The sequence below is a fragment of the Protobothrops mucrosquamatus genome, unplaced genomic scaffold, assembly GCF_001527695.2.
Source record: "Protobothrops mucrosquamatus isolate PMUCROS unplaced genomic scaffold, P.Mucros_1.0 scaffold1047, whole genome shotgun sequence".
NCBI classification, from domain to species: domain Eukaryota; kingdom Metazoa; phylum Chordata; class Lepidosauria; order Squamata; family Viperidae; genus Protobothrops; species Protobothrops mucrosquamatus.
The window spans coordinates 648,382-673,575 of NW_015387279.1; the positions used below are offsets into that span (position 1 = coordinate 648,382).

Consider the following 25,194-nt stretch of genomic DNA (forward strand, 5'->3'; position numbering starts at 1 on the left):
GCTCCTCACCAGCAGTCTCCCTGGAGGAGAGTCACCCCCGAGCCTGGCCCACACAGAGCTGCACAGCCAAGGACATGGCAGCCAGCAGCGTAGACAAGACTCTGTACGCCCCATTGTGTACAGTTGATGCTGTGGGGTGCAGGCAGAGGGCGTGGCCACCATGGCGCTGCTGGGCTGCCTGGGTGATCTGCGATGGGCCCTGGAGCCAGTGAGGTCCCTGTGGGCAGGCGGGGTGGGGGACGGGGGGGCGGGGCAGGGGGCAGGGAGTGGAGCAGGGGCGGGGCCAGTTTTTGGGCACTCGGTCTCTAAAAGGTTCGCCATCACTGCCATAGACCAAGCTAGAAAGAGCTTTGCAGCTGGGATGTTGATAGAATTCAAAAGCAATCATGGCCAGTAGTGGAGTCATGCATAGAACAAGGGTGTAGTTTGCATTTTTTTTAATGAACAGAGAAGCATCCTTGAACAATTAAGAGAGAATAGGTTGCTCACAATCGTAGTTCTGTTGGCCAGTTCTATGCATTTCTACAGAATCAAATTCCAAATGTGTCTAGACTTCACTCCTATCCCTACAGGACACATTATTCAAGCAGTCTATTGATCAGTGGGATCCAGTAGCTTAGCTATTCTTCTTTAATCCACAGTTCTGCAATTTTTATTGCAAACTTGGTGAAGGGATCAAAAAGGGGTCCATCCATTGATAGAGATTGACCAATTATATTTTCTCACTTCAACTGGATCTGAAATGGTTTCCTCTCTCTTGCCAAGGTCAACTTTTTGGTGAAGTCTTTCACACATCCAATCCTGCCATTGTCCCTTCCCTGGGCAACACTGCCTCTTTTAAGCAACTTTATAATGTGACAAAGGTGGAATGACCTATTCCCACCAGTTTGCAAAAAAGAAAGTTCGCTTAAGATCCAATAAGTAAAGAACTGCATGTGCTGTTTGAGATGTGTCTCTTTTTGGGGAAAAATAATGTTTCTCCTGCAGGGGGATTCTGGAGGCTCACTTGTGTGTCAACGTGAACATGGTTCTTGGACCCTGATTGGAGTGACTTCATGGGGTCTCGGATGTGCTCGAAGCTGGATTCATAATCTACAAAGGAAGTATGAGAAAAGAGGAACTCCAGGAGTTTTTACGGATCTGACTAAGGTGCTCCCTTGGATTCAGCAGCATATAGATGCCGGTAGTAACAAAATACCACCAATACTGTGATTTATCTCATGATTAATATCAATTAGCAGGTCATTGATAATAGTATTTTACCTGATTAAAATTTATGACTTGCGTTAAGAGTAGAAACTTACTCCTTTGCAAAACTATTCCCCACGCAAAATAAAAACAAAAATGCCTATGTTTAGCCAATTTTTATTTATTGCTCATACATATTTATTTTATTAGCTTATAGACTAAAATACAAAAATACAAGAGCAAGTAGTAGGAACCAAATGTAAGAAGGGAAAATGAGAAGTGTGGAGGGGAGGGAAAGAAAAAAAAGGCATTGACTTCAGACTCCCTCTGTTGCAGTAAAATAAGGTATTAGCATTGAACCTCATTTTTTTTTTTACTTTTCCATAATAGTATAAGCTAGCCATTTCTATGTTTAGCTGATTTTTTATGTTTGTCTTTTGAGGGACTCTTTCTTATCCCTTGTCAGCCTTATCCCTTGTCAGCCTAAACCAGATGGGAATCACAATCAGATAAGCAAATTCTACTTTATTGTAAAGCTACATTGAAAGTATCTTGCAAGTCTGAAAAAGTACAATCCTCCCAGCCCCGCCTCTTTTTCAGCCTAAGACAGGGGTCCCCAAAGCCCGGTCCGTGGACCAGTACCGGTCTGTGGCATGCCAGTAACTGGTCCGCACAAACAAGTAAGGCCCCATCCGTGGCATGCAGGCAGCACACAAAACCATGCACTCTCCGGTCCGTGGAAAAACCTTTCTCCACGGAACCGGTCCCTGGTATCCAAAAGATTGGGGACCTCTGGCCTAAGAAACTAGGGAGGGTCTCTTCTGAGCCCCTTGCCCTGTCCACGATCATGCTGTCTCTTATCTAGCCATTGCCTTGGGAGTGTCTCCTGATTCATTCTCCCAAGGTTTTCTCATGTGCCATCACATTACTTGACAAAGCTGTTGAAAGTTTGGTGCCTAGTTTTATGTTATGTTATGATATTGTGTTATGTTTTATGTTTACTGGGTTATAAAGTCAGGTTACATCTGGCTTTATATGAGCAGAGTCTGCTTCAGGAACCAGACTTTGCTTTGCTTTGCCTTCTCTGCTTTACTCAAATGTGTACCAGAAGGCGACAGGCTTTCTTTCATCATGTTAGATTTGGGGGAATGTTCATTGTAGGGAGAAAGAAGATTTGTCTTGATAATGTGTAATTAGAGGGCTGTGACTTTCCAAAAGTCACTGAATTGCAACCTTCAGCAACTCCAGCTATTATAGCTTTTGGCATTTGTAGTTCAGCAACACAGAGAAAGCCATGAATCCCCTACTTGTGCATTAGTGAATGCCATTCTATTGGTACACACTGGCAGAATTGGCAATATTCATTTGAATGCAAGGACATTGGGTGAGAAAAAGAAGCCAGAATGACATTGGGTGTGGTTTTCATTTTGTTTTGTTATACAGCAAAGTGTATGTACGTGAAAGGGCTCCAAGCTCATTTGCTAATCTCTTTGTTTTAAGAAGCTAGTTGCGCATTATGGGAAGCTAAATGTGGGAGGTTCTTTATTGGTAGTGACTGAAGGCAGTATATAACTTTTGCACTGCACTGTTACAAATGTCATTGGTTTTATTTTATAGTAATATCAATATTCAGCTTCAAAGTGCCTGGGTAATAGTTCTATTTCAGTCAAATTCCAATTGGACTGGAATTTCAGTCTCTAAAACAATGCAATCATTAAGCAAGTCATCATGGGACCAGACCTAATTTTATTACATTTTTACCACAGCCATTAAATAAGTCAACAAGTCATTAAGTGAATCATGTGGTTGTTAAGTGAATCCTATGATAGTTAAGCAAATTGCATGGTCGTAAAGTGAATTTGGCTTCCCCAATTGAGAGTAACTGGCTGGGAAGATCATCAATCACAATCATGTGACTGCCAATTGTAAATCACTTTTTCCTAGGCTATCTTTAAGCAAATAGTGGTTGTAAGTCAAGGTTTGCCTGTATATATATAATAGCTAATCTATTTCATTCATTCCTTTTAATTAGATGTCAAAATGAAAAGTTCTGTAGGTGAGTATAGAGTTTCAAGAAGATATTTTTTAATTTGAATATTCTTGATAAGATCAATGTTTTATAGTCAGCTTTGTGCTTATGTTTGATAATATTTCCAGTCAGGGCAAAATTAAAATGTGAAAATTGTATTTTTTTATATTTATATAGTTTCTCAATTCAACAGATTTTTTTTAAGTACAGTAACTGATATTCCTTTTCCATATAAGTGTTGAATACCGGTATAATGAAATTGTCATGGTTCCAATAGATGAAACCCATCAAAAGAACTTCGAGGCAAAATTCTTCCTTAAAGAACATTTATTTGGGAAACAAAGTATCGGCACTACATAGTTGAACCCAAAAACTAAATTCCCTTCCCCCTGATACAAAGTAACAAAGCACAATTCCCACCCCCAATAAACTGTCATAAAGCACATCCCCCAATTAGCTTCATGTGCGGGCTTTCTCCTCAGCTCCTCAGCTCGCCAAAACGTTATCAGCTCATCCTTGAGTTCCCATGGCAGCGTTATTATTATTATGGCTAACTGAACTTACATCCCAACCCCGCCTGCTGCACCTGAATTCTAAAAGTAAAGAAAAGCATGTTAAAGGAGAAGAGAAAATGGCTGTATTTTCATCAGTTGTCAGAGCAGGAGCATCCAATGCTAGCAGCGTTGACAGAAATATTTAAAGTTGATATATTTGGGTAACATTTAAATAAGCAGCTCTTGAAATAAGATAGGAAGAAGAAAGGTGAACTTCAAGAATGTTTATAGCTATTCTTGAGTTTTACTTTTAGTTTTACTAGCTTCTCACTGCAGTTATGCTGATTAATTTGCAATGCCTTTTGCATAGTCTCATTTGGTAAGGAATTTCAGCAGATAAACTTTGCCATCCCTTGAAATGAAAACTAAGAACTGGCTTTGTCTCCGAATGCATGTCTTCACTGTCTTTATTTTATAGATTAGGTTAGTGAAATAATCTTTAAATATGGGAGCCATGCTGGCTTATTTGGATTCCAGAATTTTTACGCTATGGACCAAAAGTTGAAACAAGTCCTTAATTCCTGGAGCTAAGCAGCTTTCCTCCTCTAATTCTACAGAATTGAATTTTACTCAAAGCACGATTACATTTTTTATTTTTTGTTATCCCATTTGACAAGCATTATATTAGGGCATCCAGCTGACACACTGTTTCTTGTCTTCCCTCTTGCAATTGGCAAAGAGTAATACGGAAGGGCTGTAGCTGTGTAACGGAACATATCTTTCCTGTACACTGACTCAAGGACGTTTCCAAGAGGTTTAATTTTCGGGACCTTTGGACTTCTTGGAATACACACGCGTAAAAAACCTAGAGGGGGTCTCTTCGAAATTTAAGTACGTCAGTGAAAGAATAGAATTCATTATATCTTTACAATAAGGAACAAACGTTGTACGATAAAAAAGGGGGTCATTCTAAAATTACATTTTTTTTTAAAGAGCTCTTTTCTCTAGACTTCCTATGCTGTTACTTTATTTTTGAGGAAGTAAAAATACAAAATAAGCACAAGGTTAAAGTGCCTAAGTAAGAAAAAGTGAAGAAAATAATCTACCAGATGTGCTAGATGTCAACTTCCAAAATTCCTAGCAATGATTGGCTAGAGATTCTAGAATTTGAACTCTTGAGGACAGCAATACAAATAAAAAAAAATCAATAAGTATTTGGTTTAATTGAAATGATCCACGATAACATATTATATATTCACAATACAGCATCGTGTAACATTCAAGATGGTGCACTTTCTGGCAGTGAAGGAAAATTGATTTTTCCTGAATTCCCAAAGCATTTTTATCAGGATAACCAGTAAGTAGTTAAATATTTATTTATTTGCCATTTTCGAGGCTCAGTTACCCTGGATTGTTGCATATAGCCCTTCTCAATCCATACTCTATTGCAGCAAAGTTATTACAGGTAGTCCTCGCCTTACAATCATAATGCAGGCCAAAATTTCAGTTGCTAAGTGAGGTAGTTGTTAAGTGAGTTTTGTTCCATTTTATGACCTTTCTTTCCACAGTTGTTAAGTGTCTCACTGCAGTTGTTAAGTTAGTAACATGGTTGATAAATGAATCTGGCTTCCCCATTAACTCTGCTTGTCAGAAGGTAGAAAAAGGTGATCATGTGATCCCGGGACACTGCGCATATGAATTGCCAAATTCTGAATTTTGATCACATGACCGTGGGGATGCTGCAATAGTTATAAGTGTGAAAATAGGTCATAAGTCCCATTTTTCAGTGCTATTGTAACTTCGAGACTGTCACTAAACAAATGGTTATAAGTCGAGGACTACCTGTATATTTAATTAGAATTCTTAATTATGTAAACCCAAATAGAGTGACAAAATTCAGAAGATTAAAAGTATGACTTCATTCATACAATATATTAAGGGCATTTTCTCATGGCCATATTAATCTTCATTCTTTTCATCTTTAATTTGGCAAAAAAATAATAATGCCAGAATAATTTCTGGTGCCTGAAACCCTAGCCATATTCTCCCTCAGAATATGTTACAGGAGATCGGTACTGTCCTTACAGATTTCATGCAGGACAAGTTAAGAAAAATGAATAATGGTTCCTACAATTCACTTCTCCTCCAACTGAGCACCAGTTGCTAGTGGGAAAAATTATAAACTATCAACTCCTTTTCATAACCTGGAATGGTGCTGGAGTTGAGGAAAAAGTGAGTTTTGAAAGATAGGAAAATAAATTTGTTCACGTTTGCTCTGTCTTCATGCATGGGTTCAAAGGGACTCAACTATCAATTAATTAATTAGTCAAAATCCTTTGACAACCTAAAGGTATGTCATTTTTAGAATAGTGAGATATCTTCTAACTATGGTTAGCAGGATGTGAGGATAATCCCTAAACTTTAATGTACTTTATTTGTTGTTATATAAACCCAGATAATGGGCTTGAATTTATGCAAACTAAGCTGATTATAATTTATCAGCTAATTCATGGTTAAGCAAACGTGACTTAACATGGTAAGTAAAGTATGTTTGTGTACTGGGTTATTCAGTAAATAAAGCAAGCAATGAACCTTCTTTTAAAAATGTCTTATATGATTATGACTTCTGTATACCTTAGTTAGTATAGACATTCATACTTTATGCATGTTCCATAACATTTATCTTATCTTTCACTAGTCTGTGAAAGTCTTCTTATGCTGTTTGGATTAAGTTTTTCAGAAGCAAATCTAAAATCTCACTGGGTTTTGTTAGAGATCTAAAATTATTATTATGTGTGCATGGGGGGAAGGTTATGTGTATTTAACTGGATTTTAATATAATATGCATGGGAAGGTGGAAGAAACAAATTACCTCTTTGTTTTGTCTATGGTTTGGTGCACCTGTGCTTAATTCATGGTTTAATTTTCAACTAGCAATCACTCAATGTTTTCTCAATCTAGGCTCTGCGTTTGGACTTTATCTGTTCCAGAAGGGAGGCATATAGTGTTGAATTTTTCTCATTTTGATGTGGAGCCAGATGCATTCTGTGACTATGATTCTTTGTCAGTGATTTCTATGGATGATAGACTCATTGGTAAGTTTTGTCTTCAAAATGTATAGCCAAAAGCTGGCTTCTAATTAAAAACAAAGGATTCTGCTATTAATAGCAATAGCACTTAAACTTATATACCACTTCACAGTGATTTACAGCCTCTCTAAGAGGTTTACAGAGTCAGCACTGCCCCCAACAATATGGGTCCCCATTTTATCAACCTCAGAAGGATGGAAGACTGAGTCAACCTTGAGCCGGTCAGGATCGAACTGCCAAACTGCTGGCAGCCGGCAGTCAGCAGAAGTAGCCTGCAGTACTGCATTCTAACCACTGCGCCACCATGGCTCTTTGTTGACGTTTGCATATGATTTCTTTGACCATCAAAACAATCTACTATTCAAAAGTCAGCATTACTTGACACTTTATTGAACTGAACCTGCAAAGAAAATTTAAAGCTGGGAGTTTTATGGCATGGAAAGAAAAATCATCCATATATTCAAAGTGGTAAGAATGTTTCAACAAATGACCACACATTTTTTAAAATTAATCTCTGAAAGTTGTAAGGGATGAATGTGCGACGACGACAACAACAACAACAACAACAATAATAATAATATCCATGTCTATAAGTATCAATATCTTCATTTCTACATTTATGTCTTTTAGGGAAATTGTGTGGAATGGACCTTCCATTACCTATTTTGATTGGTTCAAACAGCGTAAGATTGAAATTTGTCTCAGATAACAAGGAAGAAGGAACTGGATTTACCATGACATACCTAGCTATTAAGCCAGCTAGTTTTCTAGGTAAATATTAATGCTCTCGACCAGTCCATTGTGCATTTTCAGATTATTCTTTATTTGACATTTGGAGCCATAACTATCCTGCATTCATTCCTCTCTCCTTCCCTTTCAAGAGATAAATGTGGTCTTTATGGTTTTGAACTTCTGAATTCCTGAACGTCACGAAGAAGTACCATTATCAAGGTCCTTGAGGAGTAACTTAAGCTATCACAAGACAGGATGGAATTGAGATATGAACTGACTTTACATATAATAAGATGTTTAAACTCAAGAACCGAGCAGTTACTGATACAAATGAACCAATCCATATCAACTTTAGAACTGACCACTCTGACAAAAGAGATACCACTACAAGCAAGGCCAAACTATCTATCCACTATTCAAATATCTTCTTACACCCTTTGTAATAACATTATCCATTTCAAAACTGTTTTCATTCATCCTCTAAGTAATACTTCTTTCCCTATAACAGAGGTCCCCAACCTTTTGGGCACCAGGGGCTGGTTCTGTGGAGAAAGGTTTTTCCATGGACCGGAGAGTGCATGATTTTGTGTGCTGCCTGCATCTTGGGGATGGACTTTGCTTGTTTGTGCGGACCGGTTGCTGGCATGCTACGGCCCGGTACCGGTCCAAGGACTGGGGATTGGGGACCCCTGCACTATAATGGTAATATTCAAAGAGCAATTTTGTACAATTTTAATGTACAATATATCACAAATATATGCATATATTCCACAGTGTGATAGGACAACATAACCTTCTAAATGTTTGAAACAGGTTATTTCTCTGTGTCATATAATATATGTGGATATATGCATAATTCTGTATTTATTTGTTTGTTTGTTTGTTTGTTTGTTTGTCATATTTATTGGAGGTGGTGACCCTTTAAGAGCTATATGCAACAAAATTTTATTTTAATGTATGCCGATTAGTGTACATTCAAAGTGACAATAAAGTTGTTATTCTATTCTATTCTATTCTATTCTATTCTATTCTATTCTATTCTATTCTATTCTATTGAAGAAATGTTGGTTTCTTTTTAGATTCTGGCTGTGGACCTCTAGCAGTTCTCTTTAAAGAAGGAACAGTGCAAAGCATGCACTATCCTGAAGCATATGATAACCTGGCAGAATGTCAATGGATTGTTCATGCTCCAAAAAATCATGTTGTTAAGGTATAAGTCACATGCATAAAATATTTCTTTCAGTCAGAATTTATGCATGTTTGAGTTGGTTCAATTTTTAGTATCGAGACTGACTATCATCAGCCTGGCTTTTATCCTATGTCTCTGATTACATCCCATAAGTAAATGTTTATTTCTGTATCAATCCTGATCGTTGAAGTATTAAAAGTTTGGGCCACGCAAGGATATTGCTATTCTCATTTTGAAATTTGCCAGTATATTAAATAGTAGTAAATTAAACTCTAGATGTTTTGAATTAAATATTTGTAAAATGATTTTTTAAATATTTTTAATGATGTGCAACCCAATCTTCTGCATATTTTCTTGGGAAGAGGAGAATAGCATTTGCCTGTCCTTTGTTGAATGAGTTTTTTCTTAAGCACTATGTTTGACCAATGGTTTAACTGTTTGATAACAGTAAGACCTCTTAAGAAAAAGAATAGAAAAACATTTTTTATTTAAAATCAAACTCCTTTGTTTTGCATGAATTTTAATTCTTTCCTGTGTTTATTTTTCTGAAGCTTGTCTATGAACACTTTGAATTGGAAGAAAATGAAGACTGCACTTATGACTCAGTGACAGTCTACGAACATGTTGCAAAGGAGAAAGAAATAGGTTTGTTATATTCCTTTCTGAATTGTGGGTTGATTCAGATCTAATGGTTCTTGTGTATGTACAGAGAGGAACTAAATTAAGAATGCCGGTATAGTTGATTGGCTTTATAGGTGCCAGCTATCAGCTGCAAAATTCATGCTTTTCCATTTACCTTTGTCTGAGTTCTTCTACCATATTGGTGGTTATCTCTTACATATAATCTGAATCCATCATTTGCAGTACTGTAATAAAAACACTGCAGAACCTTGTATGGCCCTATTTTGTAGATTATTGAGATAATGCAGGTGAAGTATCCTCCAGTAATTCTATGTAAAGTACAGATATTGTTGTCTACCATGTTAGTCTCAACTTGGGACCTGAGGTAAATAAATGGGATATGGCTGAAAGGATGTATGGGTTACTCCAGGTAGGATAGAACTAATTTTTGCTTTGCTCCCTGGAAATAATTGAAATCAAAGACAATCGGTAAGTTGACAGGGGCTATAGCAAATAATTCTTAAAGGGCTGGACCAATGTTCAGTTAAAAAAACCCCAGTTAGAGACAGATACTCAGAGACTGCCTTGAGCATGGAGGCAAAGGAGGCAGCTCCTTGTACCTCCTCAGGTACCAGCCGCTGAGGAATAGGATAACTTGAGTAATGGACCAGATTCTTGTGAAACTGAGGCAGGACTCTTGTGGACACTTTCCCCCATACCTAGGTTATCAGGTACCTTCCACTTCATTAAACCTGCCTAATGACATACAAGGCACACCAGGCAGGAAGCTTCAGAAAAGTGAAACGCTCACCTTCAAATCAAGGAAGGAAAGCTCTTTAAAGATTCATTTGTCAGCTACTGATGGAGATTAAGAAAAGCAAGTTAGATGGAGGGACTCAGAAAAACTTCTTGTGGAGGTCCTGGCTCAGAAATTAGACAAATAGTATCATTGCTCGAAATCCAAATAGCACCAGGCGCATACAATCTCTCAGAATATTCCTGAATAAAAATGTTTCTTTAAATTAATTGAATTTGACAGCAGGATGTGATAAGCTAGATACTGGAATTATGAATTATTCTGGTGTTTTATTATGTATTTCAAATTCATCATCAGAAAAAATAATGATACAGAAATCACATCTGCAGTGTAACTGCACTTTTCTGAAGTGATAATTATTACCTGATTACTTAATAGAGTTAATTATGCCCTTGAATAATACCTGAAGTTTTACAAATGTTAAAAGGGGTGGAAACATTAAAATAAAATAGCACAGGGCACCAAAGGTGCTGGAAACTCACAGGCACAGCTTGACATGTGTCTTTCAATATTAGAGGGTCTTCTCCTGGGTCTTTAACAGGTTGGATCAATAAAATTGACAAAGTCTAATATTAGGTTATTGGCAATTTCAAAGTAATTGACATTGAATGGAGCAGGTAACCAAGCAAAACCTACTACAAACACACAGCTACAAACATTAGTTGTATCCTCTATATACGTATGTAGAATGCTCATTCATTGAGAAGATTTTAGTATTTTATCTTTTAAAAAGTGGCAGTTTGCTGTTATCATCTTACCATTCATTCATTCATTCATTCATTCATTCATTCATTCATTCATTCATTCATTCATTCATTCTTCATTTTCTTAGCTCGATCATGTGGATTTGCTGTCCCAGCACCAGTTTTGAGTTCCTCTAACACCATGCTTATCCAGTTTCATTCTGATGAAACAGAGACCTACAGTGGGTTCAAAGCCGTATTTTTCTTCATTGATGTTGCAGGTAAAAACAATTGTTTGTGTGTACAGTATGTGTGTCTTAGTTCTCCATACATATGCATAGTATATTTTGTCCACTTCAGTATGTTGTTTATAGCAGCAAACTGCTTTCAAATTGCTAGATTTCAGTGGATCATTAATACATTTTTATTCTAAATCAAGTCATAATTTATACTTTAATCACATTTCTCCTGCCTTTCTAATGTATTACTTGAATTAATGAAGTGAAGTATAAAGTTTACCAGCTCTGGAGCCTATCCAGAATAGTGATTAATACAATCACCCAGTTATAACTAGTACAATTTATCATTAACATGGACAGATTTATATCACCATAACCTTATCTAGATGAAGCCACAAAATTGTTAGCATGGATGGCTTCTAACCCTCAGATCATATTCAGAAATCAGTCCCTGGAATGTCCAGATAGGGGTGGAAACATTCTTACTTGAAAATCTAGACAGCCTGTGAATCAGTGCTGACAATATTGGGCTAGATGGTCCACCAATGGCTTGGCATAAGACATTATCTGAAATTGCTCTATCTTGCTCCTAATTAGCTGGTCATGGTGGCCACTGTATTGTATTTTGGAGCCAGGTTTAAAACCTGCTACTCTAAATTTACCACAATGTCTTCTATGCATCTAAAATCATGGTACATGACATATCTTAAACCTGATTTTCCACAACCTGCTACTCTTCAGATTTGGGCATTCAATATTAACAACTTCAGATTGAGGAAATCTGGTCCTAAGTATTAAGAGAATGAAGCAATGGTGATACTAATTAAGAACCACTAGTACACTAATATTGATTTCATGTACCAATTTCATCTGCCACTCCAGGTTCAAGCTGTCCTTTGTACTGATACACCTTTAGTGTAATAACATAGGCAAAATATGTAAGTGTAATTAAGCCATTGTGGCCAAATTACAGACCATAAATTAAATCAGTTACTTCTCTGCATATACACGTAGTTGTAAGTTGAATTTTTATCTTTCCTGGTGAAAGCTGAATAACATTCATTACAGGAATTCTGAGAATGCCTCTGTGTGCTTGTTCTTCTGGTTTTGTTAGATTTAAACACAACAAATTCGAGCAGTGGAGTGATACTTGAAGAAATCAGTGAGCCTGCAAATGAAACAGACATGCCTGGTAAATATGCTTCTCATGGGAATCTCTTTAATAGCCCCAAAGAAGGGGAAAAGGAAAGCAGAGAGAAATCCAGAATTTAATTTGTTAAATATTCTTGGCACAAATGTGACATATACTGTAGCCTAACACATGCAAAACAATAATTATGCAAAATTTCTGTAAGCATTCTATCATCACTCACCAAATCTTGATGGAAACTGTGTTATGCTAATACGTAATTCATGGATGAACCCACTTATTTAAGAATGAACCTCACAGATTAGAAACCTGAATTTTTGTAAATTATTTTATAGAATATTGGCCAATCAGAACCTCAATCTATTGGATTACACAAAGGGGTCCATTATACAGATAGTCCTCGACTTATGACCACAATTGAGCCCAACATTTTTGTTGCTAAGTGAGACATTTGTTAAGTGAGTTTTGCCTCATTTTACGACCTTTCTTGCCAAAGTTGTTAAATGAATCATTGCAATTGTTAAATTAGCAACACGGTCGGTAATGAATTTGGCTTTCCCATTGACTTGGTTGGTCAGAAGGTCACAAAAGTGGATCACATCCCCCCTGGGACACTGCAATCGTCGTAAATACGAGTCAGTTGCTAAGCATCTGAATTTTGATCATGGGGATTATGGGAGTGATGCAAAGATCGAAAGTATGAAAAATGGTCATAAGCCACTTTGTTCAGTGCCATTGTAACTTCGAACGGTCATTAAATGAACTGCTGTAAGTTGAGGATTACCTGTAATAGGAAGATAAAAGAAAAAGGTATAAAGTGACAGTGCTCTAGTGGTGGCTCATAAAGTATTTTTCTAGCAAGACTTGTTAGATGGCCACAATGAAGTGACTTTCCTCTTGACGGATGGAGATGGGATGCAGTAGCCCTTACTTGGCCACTGCACATTGGTAGAATAATTAGGGATTGAAGTATGGGTACCATATTGAAGGTCATCTGATGGACCACCTATCCATTTGGAAAAAGTGATTTCATTTAGGATAGCCACTGCACACCTCCCACACTTCTTCTTCCTGACACCAACTTTTAAAGTGGCAAATCCCCACTGTTGTGCTGCTACTGCTACTGATAGCTTACCTAGGCAGTCTTTCTCAACCGTGGGAACTTTAAGATAGGTGGACTTCAACCTCCATGCTGGCTGTGGAATTCTGGGAATTTAAGTCTACCCATTTTAAAGTTTTCAAGGTTAAAAAACTGACCTAGCAAATAGTCTCACCAATCCCTGCTTGTAAAGATCCAGCTGTACAATATTAAATTGATACAAGCTACTCCTAAGCCAGGGGTGTCAAACTGCCAGCCCGTGGGCCGGACGCATCACTGGGAAACCACACCCACCCCATTGCCGGCAATGGGGAAAAAGCTCCGATATGTTGCACAATGTCACGTGACGTCGCGAGTTTGACATGTCTGCGCCTAAGCAATCTAAAGAGTCAGCTAAGGGTAAATAGCATTAAGTTTTCCATGAAGAATGTTTTGCTCTACATTTACATTTTCTCTGTTAACAGATGATAGTTGTGGTTTAGCATCCAACCAGCCGAGATTTCTCTTTAGTCGGATAGTTGGCGGCGAGGAAGCTGTGCCACATTCCTGGCCTTGGCAGGCCAGCTTGCAGATTTTGGATGAAAACATCTGTGGTGGAGCTGTTCTCACAAGAACCTGGGTGGTTACTGCTGCTCATTGTTTAAAAAAAGAGTAAGTACAATATGGATACTCTAGTTTTGATAGGGACTATTCAATGTAGAAAACATACCAACAAATGCATAAATTAGAATGCAACTTTCTGTATATCTACTAACAATTGTCCAGGTAAGTAGACACATTGACTAATGCCAGGGTGACTTAGCAATAATCTAACTTAAATTTGTTTTTTTTTGTTTTTTTTTGCATCTCTAACAAACATTTCCTGGATTACAGGCTTTCAGAGAATTATTTTGTAATTATGTAGAAACAGTTATATTACTTATTCAAGGTTTGATTTAGCCAAGTAACCATCTAATGGTGAGTCTGAACTATCAGTTTAAAACATGGGAGGTGGGTTAGATAACAAGTTCTATAAATAATATATATTTTTAAAGAAAATAAAGAGTTGCAGTAATTTGTTGACCCTATGCTTAAAAACACTTTCTCTTATGCATTTTTCTTTGTGGCTGTTACAGCACAAAAGTATTTATCCAACTAAGTTTCAGTCATCAACAACCCTTTTTAGATTTGACAAATTCAGTATTTTATCCACTTATGTTATTATGTTAAAAATAAAGTTGATTTTTTTTCTGGCAGCTCTTGATCTTTCTCTGCTAGTGCAAGAGTTACTTGCACTAGCAGTTACTGGGGAGCTTGTAACAATCCCTATATATTCATGCATGAAACAGTATTTCAATCCTGTTAATCAAGATCTAACTGAAAGATGTAAGCTAACTTCGGGACTGGATGACGGCTTATAATAAAAAAGATTCTTTCTCTCTCCATTGATATGGTTGAAAAAAAATCTTTAAAATCATTGGGAATAGTCAATTGTGTAGTTATAGAAGCAGACTATTTTCAGGGCCTCATTTTAAAACCGAACATCACTCCCTATATTAGGTAATTTAGAACTTATGAACCATTACTCTGATAAGAAATTAACTTGGGCTTTACATAAGCTACTTACTCAACATTTTCCTACCAAATTATCAGCAGCAGTGTTGGAAAATAAATGGAAAATTGATAATTGATATAATTTGCATTTGTGCTATTTCCCAAAGTATGTATAGCCTATTCTCTATTAATAAAGTTGCAATTTACCAGTACAAGCTACACTCCTCCTCCACTATTGTAACCTTACTTTCCTTTTGTATCTCACTGAGTACAGAATTGTGTTCTGTATTAAATCTATATTCTATATTAATTATATTCTGTATTAACTAATGAACAAGCTCGTTTCATACAATTAATAACAGAATGCTATGCTATGTATGCCATCTTAAGTTCAGTATATAAGCTGAGCAAACAGGAGAAGAATAGCAGCAAAACTGTAAACTAAAAGCAGATATAGTATATGAGTGAAGCCTGTCATCTATCTTCATAAAAAAAAAATGGACATCCAATTTTTAAAGATCCACTTTAAAATAAAGCTGCATTATATAACATTCAATAAGAGTAATCAACCACAGGAAAAAAAATTCTTCTGCTCATCAGCCTAATGTAGTAACTCTAACCAATCAACATGTGAATTGAGTCTTTATGGTTGATCTAAGAATCTAGACCAGGGGTAGTCAACCTTGGCTCTTTTATGACTTGTGGACTTCAATTCCCAGAATTCCTGAGCCAGCTTAGCTGGCTCAGAAATTCTGGGAGTTGAAGTCCACGAGTCATAAAAGAGCCAAGGTTGACTACCCCTGGTCTAGACATTGGCAGTCTGACACAGTGATTTCATACCAACATGGCTGTTTCATGTACCTGAAAGGAAACTGATAGCTATCTCCATCAATCAAACCTACAATCCCCTTTAAACTTAGCCTCATATATAGCACATGACAGTAGTTTAATTGAGGTATAACCAGGGTATGGCGTTAAGTCCTACTTTCTCTAAAAGATTCAGCTAACAAATTAGTACTTGTGATAACCAATTACCTCTACCATGTTTTTTACCTATATTTGATCAAACTCATCATGATACATGTGACAAATGCCATCCAGTTCTCAAGACCAATGTTTTATTTCTTCTAATTCTGAATAGTAAGGTCATCATACAATTCTGATTCAATTTCAGGGCAATCGTACTTGTGGCTTGGTTCACCTCATTATACCAGCATCTAACTCTCAACTAACTTCTGCAACTTTAACTATATTAACTGGGCATGATATTAATGTATTCCATTTAATGACAAAGTCCCTCTTTGATAATTATTGATAGTTATGTGACTGCCTGTTGCTACATGACAGTTACAATATTTATATGTAACATTTATATTCTCATTTCTTCTCATTACTGAGGCTCTATGGAATAAATTGGAAGTTTCATCCCTATCAAATGACTGGACATTTTTTAGACATAGTAAATATATTGAAGATTTTTTTTATTATATAATCATATTTTAACACCTAGTGGCAAATATGAACTTACTTGGTTTGTGATCAATACTGGATTCTTATTCCAAATTCAGTACTTTTGTTTATCTACCAATGAATAGGGGAATATGAGAGATGCTATGCTTGAGCTGATTAAAGCAATATTTGAATTATATTGTTTTTCTAGGGGAAAATATCAAGATCTGTGGAGAGTGGTGGTGGGCGCTCATGATATAAAAGAGCAAGAACAGAGCAGCCAAGTTAGTACAAGTTGTTTTTCCTTTATGACATTGTGAACATGTAGAACTCTATAATCTATGAGCCTCAGTTCTTTTTAAGGAAAGTGATCCTTTTTAGTTGAACTTAAAATGGTTTGGGAACTATTTTGCATTTTATAATACTGGTAAAGCCAGTCTTACAGGATTTTTGAAGCAATATGAAACTTGTCAAACTTGTTCAGTTTAAGTATTGAAGCATTTTGTTGAAGTATTTACACTATTAGCTATGATTTCTATTTGAATCAGCAAATAGTTTCCAGCCTAATAGAGCTCTTAAAAGTGTTTGGTTCTGCTGCAGGATTACATTTATGATAGCTAAGACAACTAGGCTGGAAAATGTCTTTCTTTGATTTCTGGATATTATTTCCTTTCTTTGTTTTTCCTGCTTTTTGTTTTTGTTCTTGTTTTTCTTTTTAATATCTATCCTTTTATTGTCTTTATTATCTAGTAGTAAATAAGGAATTGGAATATGAATCATTAAATGTAGAGACTTGATTATTACCAGATCCTTGGGAATCTTGAGTATCATTGTTTGAAGCACGAATGTTCCACTCTGTGTTGCACTGACTGGTAGATGATGAAGAGACTGGTAGATGATGAAGAGTTGAATGGTCTACAGCAGAGTTACCCAACTGTGGCAATTTCCAGGTATATGGACTTCAACTCCCAGAATTCCACAGCCAGCATAGCCATCGTTGAGAATTCTGGGAGCTGAAGTCCACTCACTTTCAATTTGCCAAGGTTGGGAAACACTGGTCTACAGCAGTGGTGGGATTCAAATATATGAACAACCGGTTCTCTGTGTGGATGCTGCTTCCGGAAGTCCATTCTGGGCCTGGGCAACAAAAAATTAGCTACCAGTTCTGCCGAAGTGGTGCGAACTGGCTGAATCCCACCACTGATCTACAAATACAATAAGATGTACATTTGAAAAACGTCATTACAGGTGGTCATCTTATGGCCATTTGTTTAGTGACAATTTAGAGTTACAATGGGATTCATATTTATGATGGTTGCAGCATCCTACGGTCAGATGATCCTGATTTGCAATCTTCCAACCTGGCTTCTGACAAGCAAAAGCAAACCTTGTAGGGGCGGCATAAAATTTTATTTATTTATTTTTAAAACTTTAATAAATAAATGGGGGAAGTCAGATTCACTTACCAAATGTGGTAAAAATGGAAAACGGTTATAAAATTAGGTCTGGTCACATTATAATTTACTTAATAACCGCATTGCTAAGTGACTGAAATTCTGGTTCCCAGTGTGGTTGTAAGTCAAAGACTTCCTGTACTATATAATAGCAATTAATAAAAATAAAAAGAGCCTTGCTCTTTAGCCACCCAGTGGTGTAAGAGAAGATTACTTAAAGCAAAGCTGTATAACTTGCAGCCTAAGAATGAATGCTACAAGTACAGGCTGGAGTAACTTCAAAGTTAGGGAACTATTATTTTTAATGTGATGGATGGTCGAGTATGATTAAATACATGAGAAGAAATCATCTTAGCTAATACTTAAGTTTAGATAAAAACAAAACTAAATCAAATCTGTTCTGGGCCTGCACATTTTTTACTATGTGGCTCCCAGCATGGCATCGAAACCTAAATGCAACCTTTGACTTAAAAAGTTACATACTCCTGTCCCCAGGCAATTTGATGCCACAATCAGGATATGTTGTTGTTCAGGTCACTTTAGGCACAGGGGGCCAGGTCTGAGTCCCAGCCTTCCAGGTGTTATACACAATGCTGCAAGCCCCACAGAATTTAACCCCTTCACTTAGGGCAGTGGTTCTCAACCTGTGGGTCGGGACCCCATTTGGGGTCGATCGACCATTTCATGGGGGTCGCCAAGCAAGGCTGTCCGCCATTTTTTTTGTCCGCCATTTTTTTTTCCCTTTTCCAACGGGTGCCTTACCTCCCTTGGGCTGGGCCAGCTGGTGGTCGGCCTGCTCTGTCTCTGCCGCTTGCCAGCTATGCCTCGGCCGGCGCAGGGGGCGGAACCACGCATGCATGGCGCTCCTGGGCAGGGAAAGTCCTCGACTTACGACCGGTTGGGTAGTCCTTGACTTACGACCGGTTTAGTCCTCAACTTACGACTGGTTTAGTCCTCGACTTACGACCGGTTTAGTCCTCGACTTACGACCGGTTGGGGTCGCGGCATTAAAAAGGTTGAGAACCACTGACTTAGGGAATGCTTCCCTCCTGCACTACTCTTATACTATTGCTCTCATAAGGAGCAGGTAGTCTTTCATAACTTTATGCCTGTTATTTTCTCTACTTCTAAGTAACAAGGTAGAAGCATCAAGCAAGCAAAAGATTTGCACGAAAGTATTATGCTTATTTATAATACGGCCTGATTTGCACTGGATTTCTATAGTGGATTACTATTTTGCCTATCTTATTCTCTCACTGGTTCTTGCCTCTCATGAAAAGAAAAGATTTCTTTCTAAACAGCTATAGATAGTCCTCGACTTACAAACGTTTGTTTCGTAACTGTTTAAAGTTACAATGGCACTGAAAAAGTGACCTACGACTTACAGTATGTCACACAACTGTCGCAGCACTCCCACGATCGTGGGATCAAAATTCAGGGCCTTGGTTAACTGGCGTGTATTTACAATGGTTACAGCGTTTTGAGGTCACCTGATTGCTATTTGTAACCTTCCCAGCCAACTTCCAACAAACAAAAATCAATTGGGGAAATGGATATGCTTAATAAATGCGCGAATCACTTAGCTGCAGTTATTTGCTTAACAATGGTATAGGGCAGGGGTAGGCAACCTTGGCTCTTTTATGACTTGTGGACTTACATACCCAGAATTCCTGAACCAGCCATGCTGACTCAGGAATTCTGGGAGTTGAAGTCCACAAGTCATAAAAGAGCGAGGTTGCCTACCCCTGGTATGGGGTTTCCTGCCTGAGCAGGGGGTTGGACTAGAAGACCTCCAAGGTCCCTTCCAACTCTGTTATTCTATTCTATTCTATTCTATTCTATTCTATTCTATTCTATTCTATTCTGTTCTGTTCTGTTCTGTTCTGTTCTGTTCTGTTCTGCTCTGCTCTGCTCTGCTCTATTCTATCTGTGGTAAAAAATAAAATAAAATCTCACTTAATCTCATTTAATAACCACCCTGCTTAGCAACAGAAATTATGATCCCAAAAGTGGCCATGAGTCAAGGACTACCTATATTGAACTCTGCTGTATCAATGTCTCAGACAGATCAACTGGCATGCACCCAAGTTGATAAGCATATCCAATATACATGAGCATAAATTCTCATATAACATGCTGCCATGATTTCCCCATGTGTAGAAAAGATTGGTGAAGCAGTACATCACACATCCGGATTTTAACACCAGTACTCTGGATTCAGACATTGCTCTAGTGGAACTTACTGAGCCTTTAGAATTCAATCATTATGTTCATCCAGTGTGCCTTCCAGAGCAAAACAAGAAGATTGAACCTTCAAGGATTTGTGTCATTACAGGATGGGGCATTCAGTATGAAGGTGAGCATTTCCCCTTCCATCAGAACATTCTCTTCATTGATTAGCCAGAATGATTCTTATCCAATTCTTCAACCAAGGGAGTGTATGAAAAAAAGCTATAGAAAACAAGTAAAGGTAGAGTGCAAGAATGATAACATAACACATATCAAGTCAGTGTGTTAGACATAAGCCAGGGTTAGAAGATCCTTTTTATATCAAGAATTACATTCCCTGATAGGCAATCTCTTGGGGGGTCCCACGCAAGGCCAAACCAGTGGTAGGCAAGCCTCCCTTTTTCATTTTGCCTCCCATTCCCCTCTTTTTTTTGTTATCACTTTCTCCTCCTTCTTTTCAGGGAGGTTTGTTCACTCTTGCCAGATGCCCAGAGTGATTTCATGGAGGGATTTTGAAATTAGACCAAGGGTTCTATGAAATCAGTTGCTATCTTCCTTTTAAACATTAAAGTCCTCCTGATTGCTTTCTTCATTGTAAACGATTGTTTCCCCCCTCTTTCACCTCAAGATGGAGCACAGTCAAGTAAACTGCACCAACTCAAAGTTCCTATTTTGGTTTCCGAAGAATGTCAGAAATACTATGAGAACTATCCTGGTGTTGTGAACGAAAAGATGTTTTGTGCTGGGTTTCCTGCAGGAGGAGGAAAGGATGGATGTACAGTAAGCTGCCTATGGAATATATGCATTTCACAAATTCTGAAGCTCTCCTATAATACTAAGATGACGACAACAGGACTGTTTCACAGAGAATTAATGTACCTCTGTTCAAGTTTTTTGTTCACCCAACAAAAAAAGTCATATCTAATGCAGGGTATGTTTTGGCTAGGAAGTTGGCTGCAAAAATCTGAACATCCATTAGATGCCAGCAAAGAGGTGATGAAAATCATACTCCAGATTTTTGCAGCAGAAATGTTATCCTTTCTATCAGCCTGCCTCTATATTTTTGCATTTGTCACCTCTGCCTCCCCTCTCCACTAACATCTTCCCTTATTAAGTGAGCAAATATGACGGGGACTTTTCTGCACATTTGATTGAGGGTAGTTGGAAGATCCTGATCTAGTGGGTTTCCCAGGATATATCCTAGACCAGGGGTCTTCAAACTTGGCCCTTTTATGACTTGTGGACTTCAACTCCCAGTATTCCTCAGCCAGGCATGCTGGCTGAGGAATTCTGGGAGTTGAAGTCCACAAGTCATAAAAGGGCCAAGTTTGAAGACTCCTGTCCTAGACAAATATGCAGAGAAATCCCCTATTCATACCTCCATAGAATAGGATGGATTACAATGGAACAAAGAGAGATGTGGAGGCTTTGATATTAATGGGAACACCCTATTCAGCCATATTGCCCGAACACTGTTTGTTTCTTTGTTTATCTGTTGAATTTATTTGCTGCCTATCTCACTGTAGGGCTACTCTAGATGGCTTACAATAATAACAAGAAAAATGAAAGACGTGTAAACAGAACAGAAGTAAAATAATACAATAATAAAATAAGCAATGACAAAGGAACATGGTTCTTGTTCCCTATAAAAAATGTTGTTTGATAGATTACTTAACGAGAAATGTTCTGTTATGAAAACCGCTTGTTGGAAAAATTGAGGAAGCAATTCCTATGATTTATTTAGCAGACCTGTCTCCTTAAAATGTGCATCTTTCAGGAAGAATAGATTAGCAAACATCTGCTGTCTTGCATTGCCTTCAGAACTTAGCAGGATCCATCTTCATTTGCTGATAAATGGTGAGGAATAATAAATAACCAGAAAATAATGATGGGATGGCAACAGGAGTTATATTCTTAACTCCTTATTTGTTGCCACGGGTTGCCAATCTTGGCAGGTCTTGAAAAAGTTAACCAGGGTTTGTCTTTGTTAGTATTTGAATCAGAGACTACTGGGAAATTCCACGGCTGTAGATTAGATTGGGAAGATGAAAAAACTCCCTGGAGGAAGGCAATGGCAAACAACTTCTATACTGTATCAGAAAAGAGATGGAGGTGTCCATGTAGTCACTATGAGTCAATTGATATTTGAAATAACAATAGCAATAGCAATAGCACTTAGTCTTATATATTGTTTCACAGTGCTTTACAGCCCTCTCTAAGCGGTTTACAGAGTCAGCCTATTGCCCCCAACAATCTGGGTCCTCATTTTACTGATCTCGGAAGGATAGAAGGCTGAGTCAACCTTGAGCCGGTCAGGATTGAACTCCTGGCAGTGGAATGCAGAGTCAGCCTGCAATACTACATTCTAACCACTATGCCACCACAGCTCCAGAAAATTTCATGCAGAACATATAAGCTAAGATCGTAGTGAAAATCTGTGAAAACATACTTCTTTGACAAACAGATTTTGTTAACATACGTCATATTCCTTTTCACTAGGGTGATTCTGGAAGTCCACTGGTTTGTCCTGCAAAAGACTCAAGCTACTACACCCTTAATGGAATAATCAGCTGGGGCTTTGGTTGTGGAAGAAAAGGCTACCCAGGAGTCTATACAAATGTTGCTGCTTTTGCTGATTGGATCAGTCAATACATATATGGAAAAAATAGTATGCACTTATGTTCATTTTAACAACAGCTCTTCACAAAACTGTTATGGACTGACTGCTGCCCTTTGCATATATTAGAGGGGGCAGAAAAAAATCTCAGTGTAATTCTGCTCAGTCAATCAAGTAATACTGCTCCAGCCCTTTAAAGTTCAATGCATAGAAGCCAGCAGGGGAATTACAAACACAATTACCAATAAATCATTCCAATCAAATTGTTTTAAGAGATGACAGAGCTGTTTTCTGTTGCGCACTCCCACCCTATTTGCAATGCCCTTGCATCTTATTTAGGAAAGCATTCTTCAGAACCAGGACTGTAAACTTATAATCTGCAGTCCCTGGGAGCAAAGGTACTCCCACCTATGACCTGACATTCAAGAACAGGAATTTCCAAACCCCAAGGGGAAATTTATCAAATTGTCATGGCTCTCATTAGAAAAGAGGGGGGGGCATGTGGGGAAGGATTGCTTCATTTTAGTTAACTGAAGAGAAGGATAATTCATGCTTTCAAAAAGCCTCCAACCTCTTCCAGCTATATTTGCTTTCAAGTTGTAACTTTGCAAGGATTCTTTTGTAATTTACCTGTGACCTGTGTTGACCAATCTGATTTAATGATTTCGACATTTCTCTCCATGTGTGGATCTATATATTGGACTGTGGATCTTTTTAGGGCTCCTTTGTATGTTTATGAAGAGATCCTTAAACGACCAGAAGTACGCTGGATCTTGAGAAGTCTTTTCTCTACCAGCCCCTGCAATTTTATTTTCAGATTATTTTAAATTTTTTTTTGAGTCAGAGCTTATTGTTCATTTCTTCCAGTTGGTCTGGCTGCTTCTGCATTAACAGTGGAGTTGGGCTACGATCCCAAGAGACATGGCAGATGTGTCTCACACTGGTGCTAGCAATGGATTTCTAGGATCTTCATCAAAATAATTGCAATCAGTGTTAACCTTTAATTAAATGTATTCCCAGAAAGCTTAAGCTTTTCATAATCATTATGCCATTCCTTTGTTGTAATTTAATGTGGATCACCTTTCGATTGGCCTACAGTTATTGCTTGCTTCTTTATTTTTGCAGATTCATCAAGTATGGCATGAAGACCTTTGGAGAACACAACTAAATAAAGGCACAATTTCTGAAGGGCATTGCTTAGTTCATGTATCTGAGCCCTAGATGTGTGGGCTACATTGGTAAAAAAGGAGAAAAAAAGAAGATAAAAAGCTGTAACTGTTCTATTCTCATATTGGGATATTCATTAATTAGTACAGTCTTAACTGTGTGCTTATATTCAAGTTTCTGTACGCATTAAGAATTACTCAGATAGTAGTAGTAAAAGCACTGAATGAGTTAGGAGTTCTAACATTCTTTTAAAAAGAGACAGTGCACTTTGTTTTTACAGTAACTTTATAGTATAGATGAATATATATTTTTTCCATATTGTTAACTATCTGCTGAAGGGAGGAGAAAAAGGGACAAAAATACGGATGTAGCAGCACTACTGATTGCGAGGCAAGAAATGCATGTGATTGTATTATTACTTATACAATAGATCAACCATGTCCAGACTCCTGATGAAAATTATACAGTTATATAGGTTTTTCACCATCATACTTACGAATGCTGCAAATAAATGTATGCAGAGGGATTTTTAACTGAGATGTTTGCTATATGTTTTCAAATAATGCTCTAAGTCTAAGGCAACGGTCCTCAACCTTTTGGGGTCTGCGGACCAGCAGCGGCAGTGGCGGGGAAGGGTAGGGGATGATTGCACAACCTAATCCCACGCATGCACAAATAAAGCTCAGCACGCTTGCCTGCCGCTTGCGGGACCCCTTTCCTCTAAGGAAAGACAATGGCATGTTGGTTTTCCACTGATCTCCTTTCCAGATAAAGACTGAGAGTTCTTAGCATTTTTTAAGATCAGCCCAGGTGGGTGAGGTGCTCTCCAACCCTCTATTTCTTTTCTTTCTATTGACCCAAGATTCTAGTGCATCCCCAAGGATCCACCTACCTTTTAAAATGAGAAATAAGCTCAGTTTATTTAATTGGATTTATACCCCAACTTTCTATTCACAGTTTTACATCCAAGAATGTTGCAAGGCACAATGCATTAGTCATTCTTTGTCCAACCAAAGGGCCTCTGAAAGCAGGAACCCCAGAAAATCCTATAGAAAAAGGCAGTGCACCAGCTACCTCCAAGTACTTGAGTTCAGCAGCTCTTCTGTCTAAATGAAGAGAGTCTAAAGCAGGGGTTCTCAACCTTGGCAACTTTAAGACTTGTGGACTTCAACTCCCAGAATTCCTCAGCCAGCTTTGCTGGCTGAGGAATTCTGGGAGTTGAAGCCCACAAGTCTTAAAGTTGCCAAAGTTGAAAACCCCTGGTCTAAAGCAACAAGGGGCAAGCTGAGCTTTTCTTGGTGGCCCAGAGAGTCTTCTCTGATCAATCTTGCTGAAAATATAATTTTTCATCTTATTAAGGAACGGAATAGTAAAACTGGAGGGGAAGGTCTACGCTCAGCCTAATACAATTAAAT

The 25,194-nt window shown here is 37.9% G+C and overlaps 1 protein-coding gene across 1 annotated transcript in view; it reads left to right on the plus strand.

Moving 5' to 3' along the window:
- Positions 1-22,686, plus strand: part of LOC107291095 (ovochymase-2-like) — a 31,073-nt gene extending 8,387 nt beyond the window's left edge. The window contains 14 exon segments of the mRNA XM_029284873.1: positions 988-1,183; positions 3,221-3,244; positions 4,978-5,068; positions 6,673-6,806; positions 7,431-7,571; positions 8,612-8,742; positions 9,273-9,366; positions 10,992-11,123; positions 12,196-12,273; positions 13,795-13,981; positions 16,524-16,596; positions 19,927-20,122; positions 20,624-20,775; positions 22,495-22,686. Of these exon segments, the coding sequence (XP_029140706.1) occupies positions 988-1,183; positions 3,221-3,244; positions 4,978-5,068; positions 6,673-6,806; positions 7,431-7,571; positions 8,612-8,742; positions 9,273-9,366; positions 10,992-11,123; positions 12,196-12,273; positions 13,795-13,981; positions 16,524-16,596; positions 19,927-20,122; positions 20,624-20,775; positions 22,495-22,686 (1,821 nt within the window).
- The last annotated feature ends 2,508 nt before the right edge of the window (positions 22,687-25,194 follow it).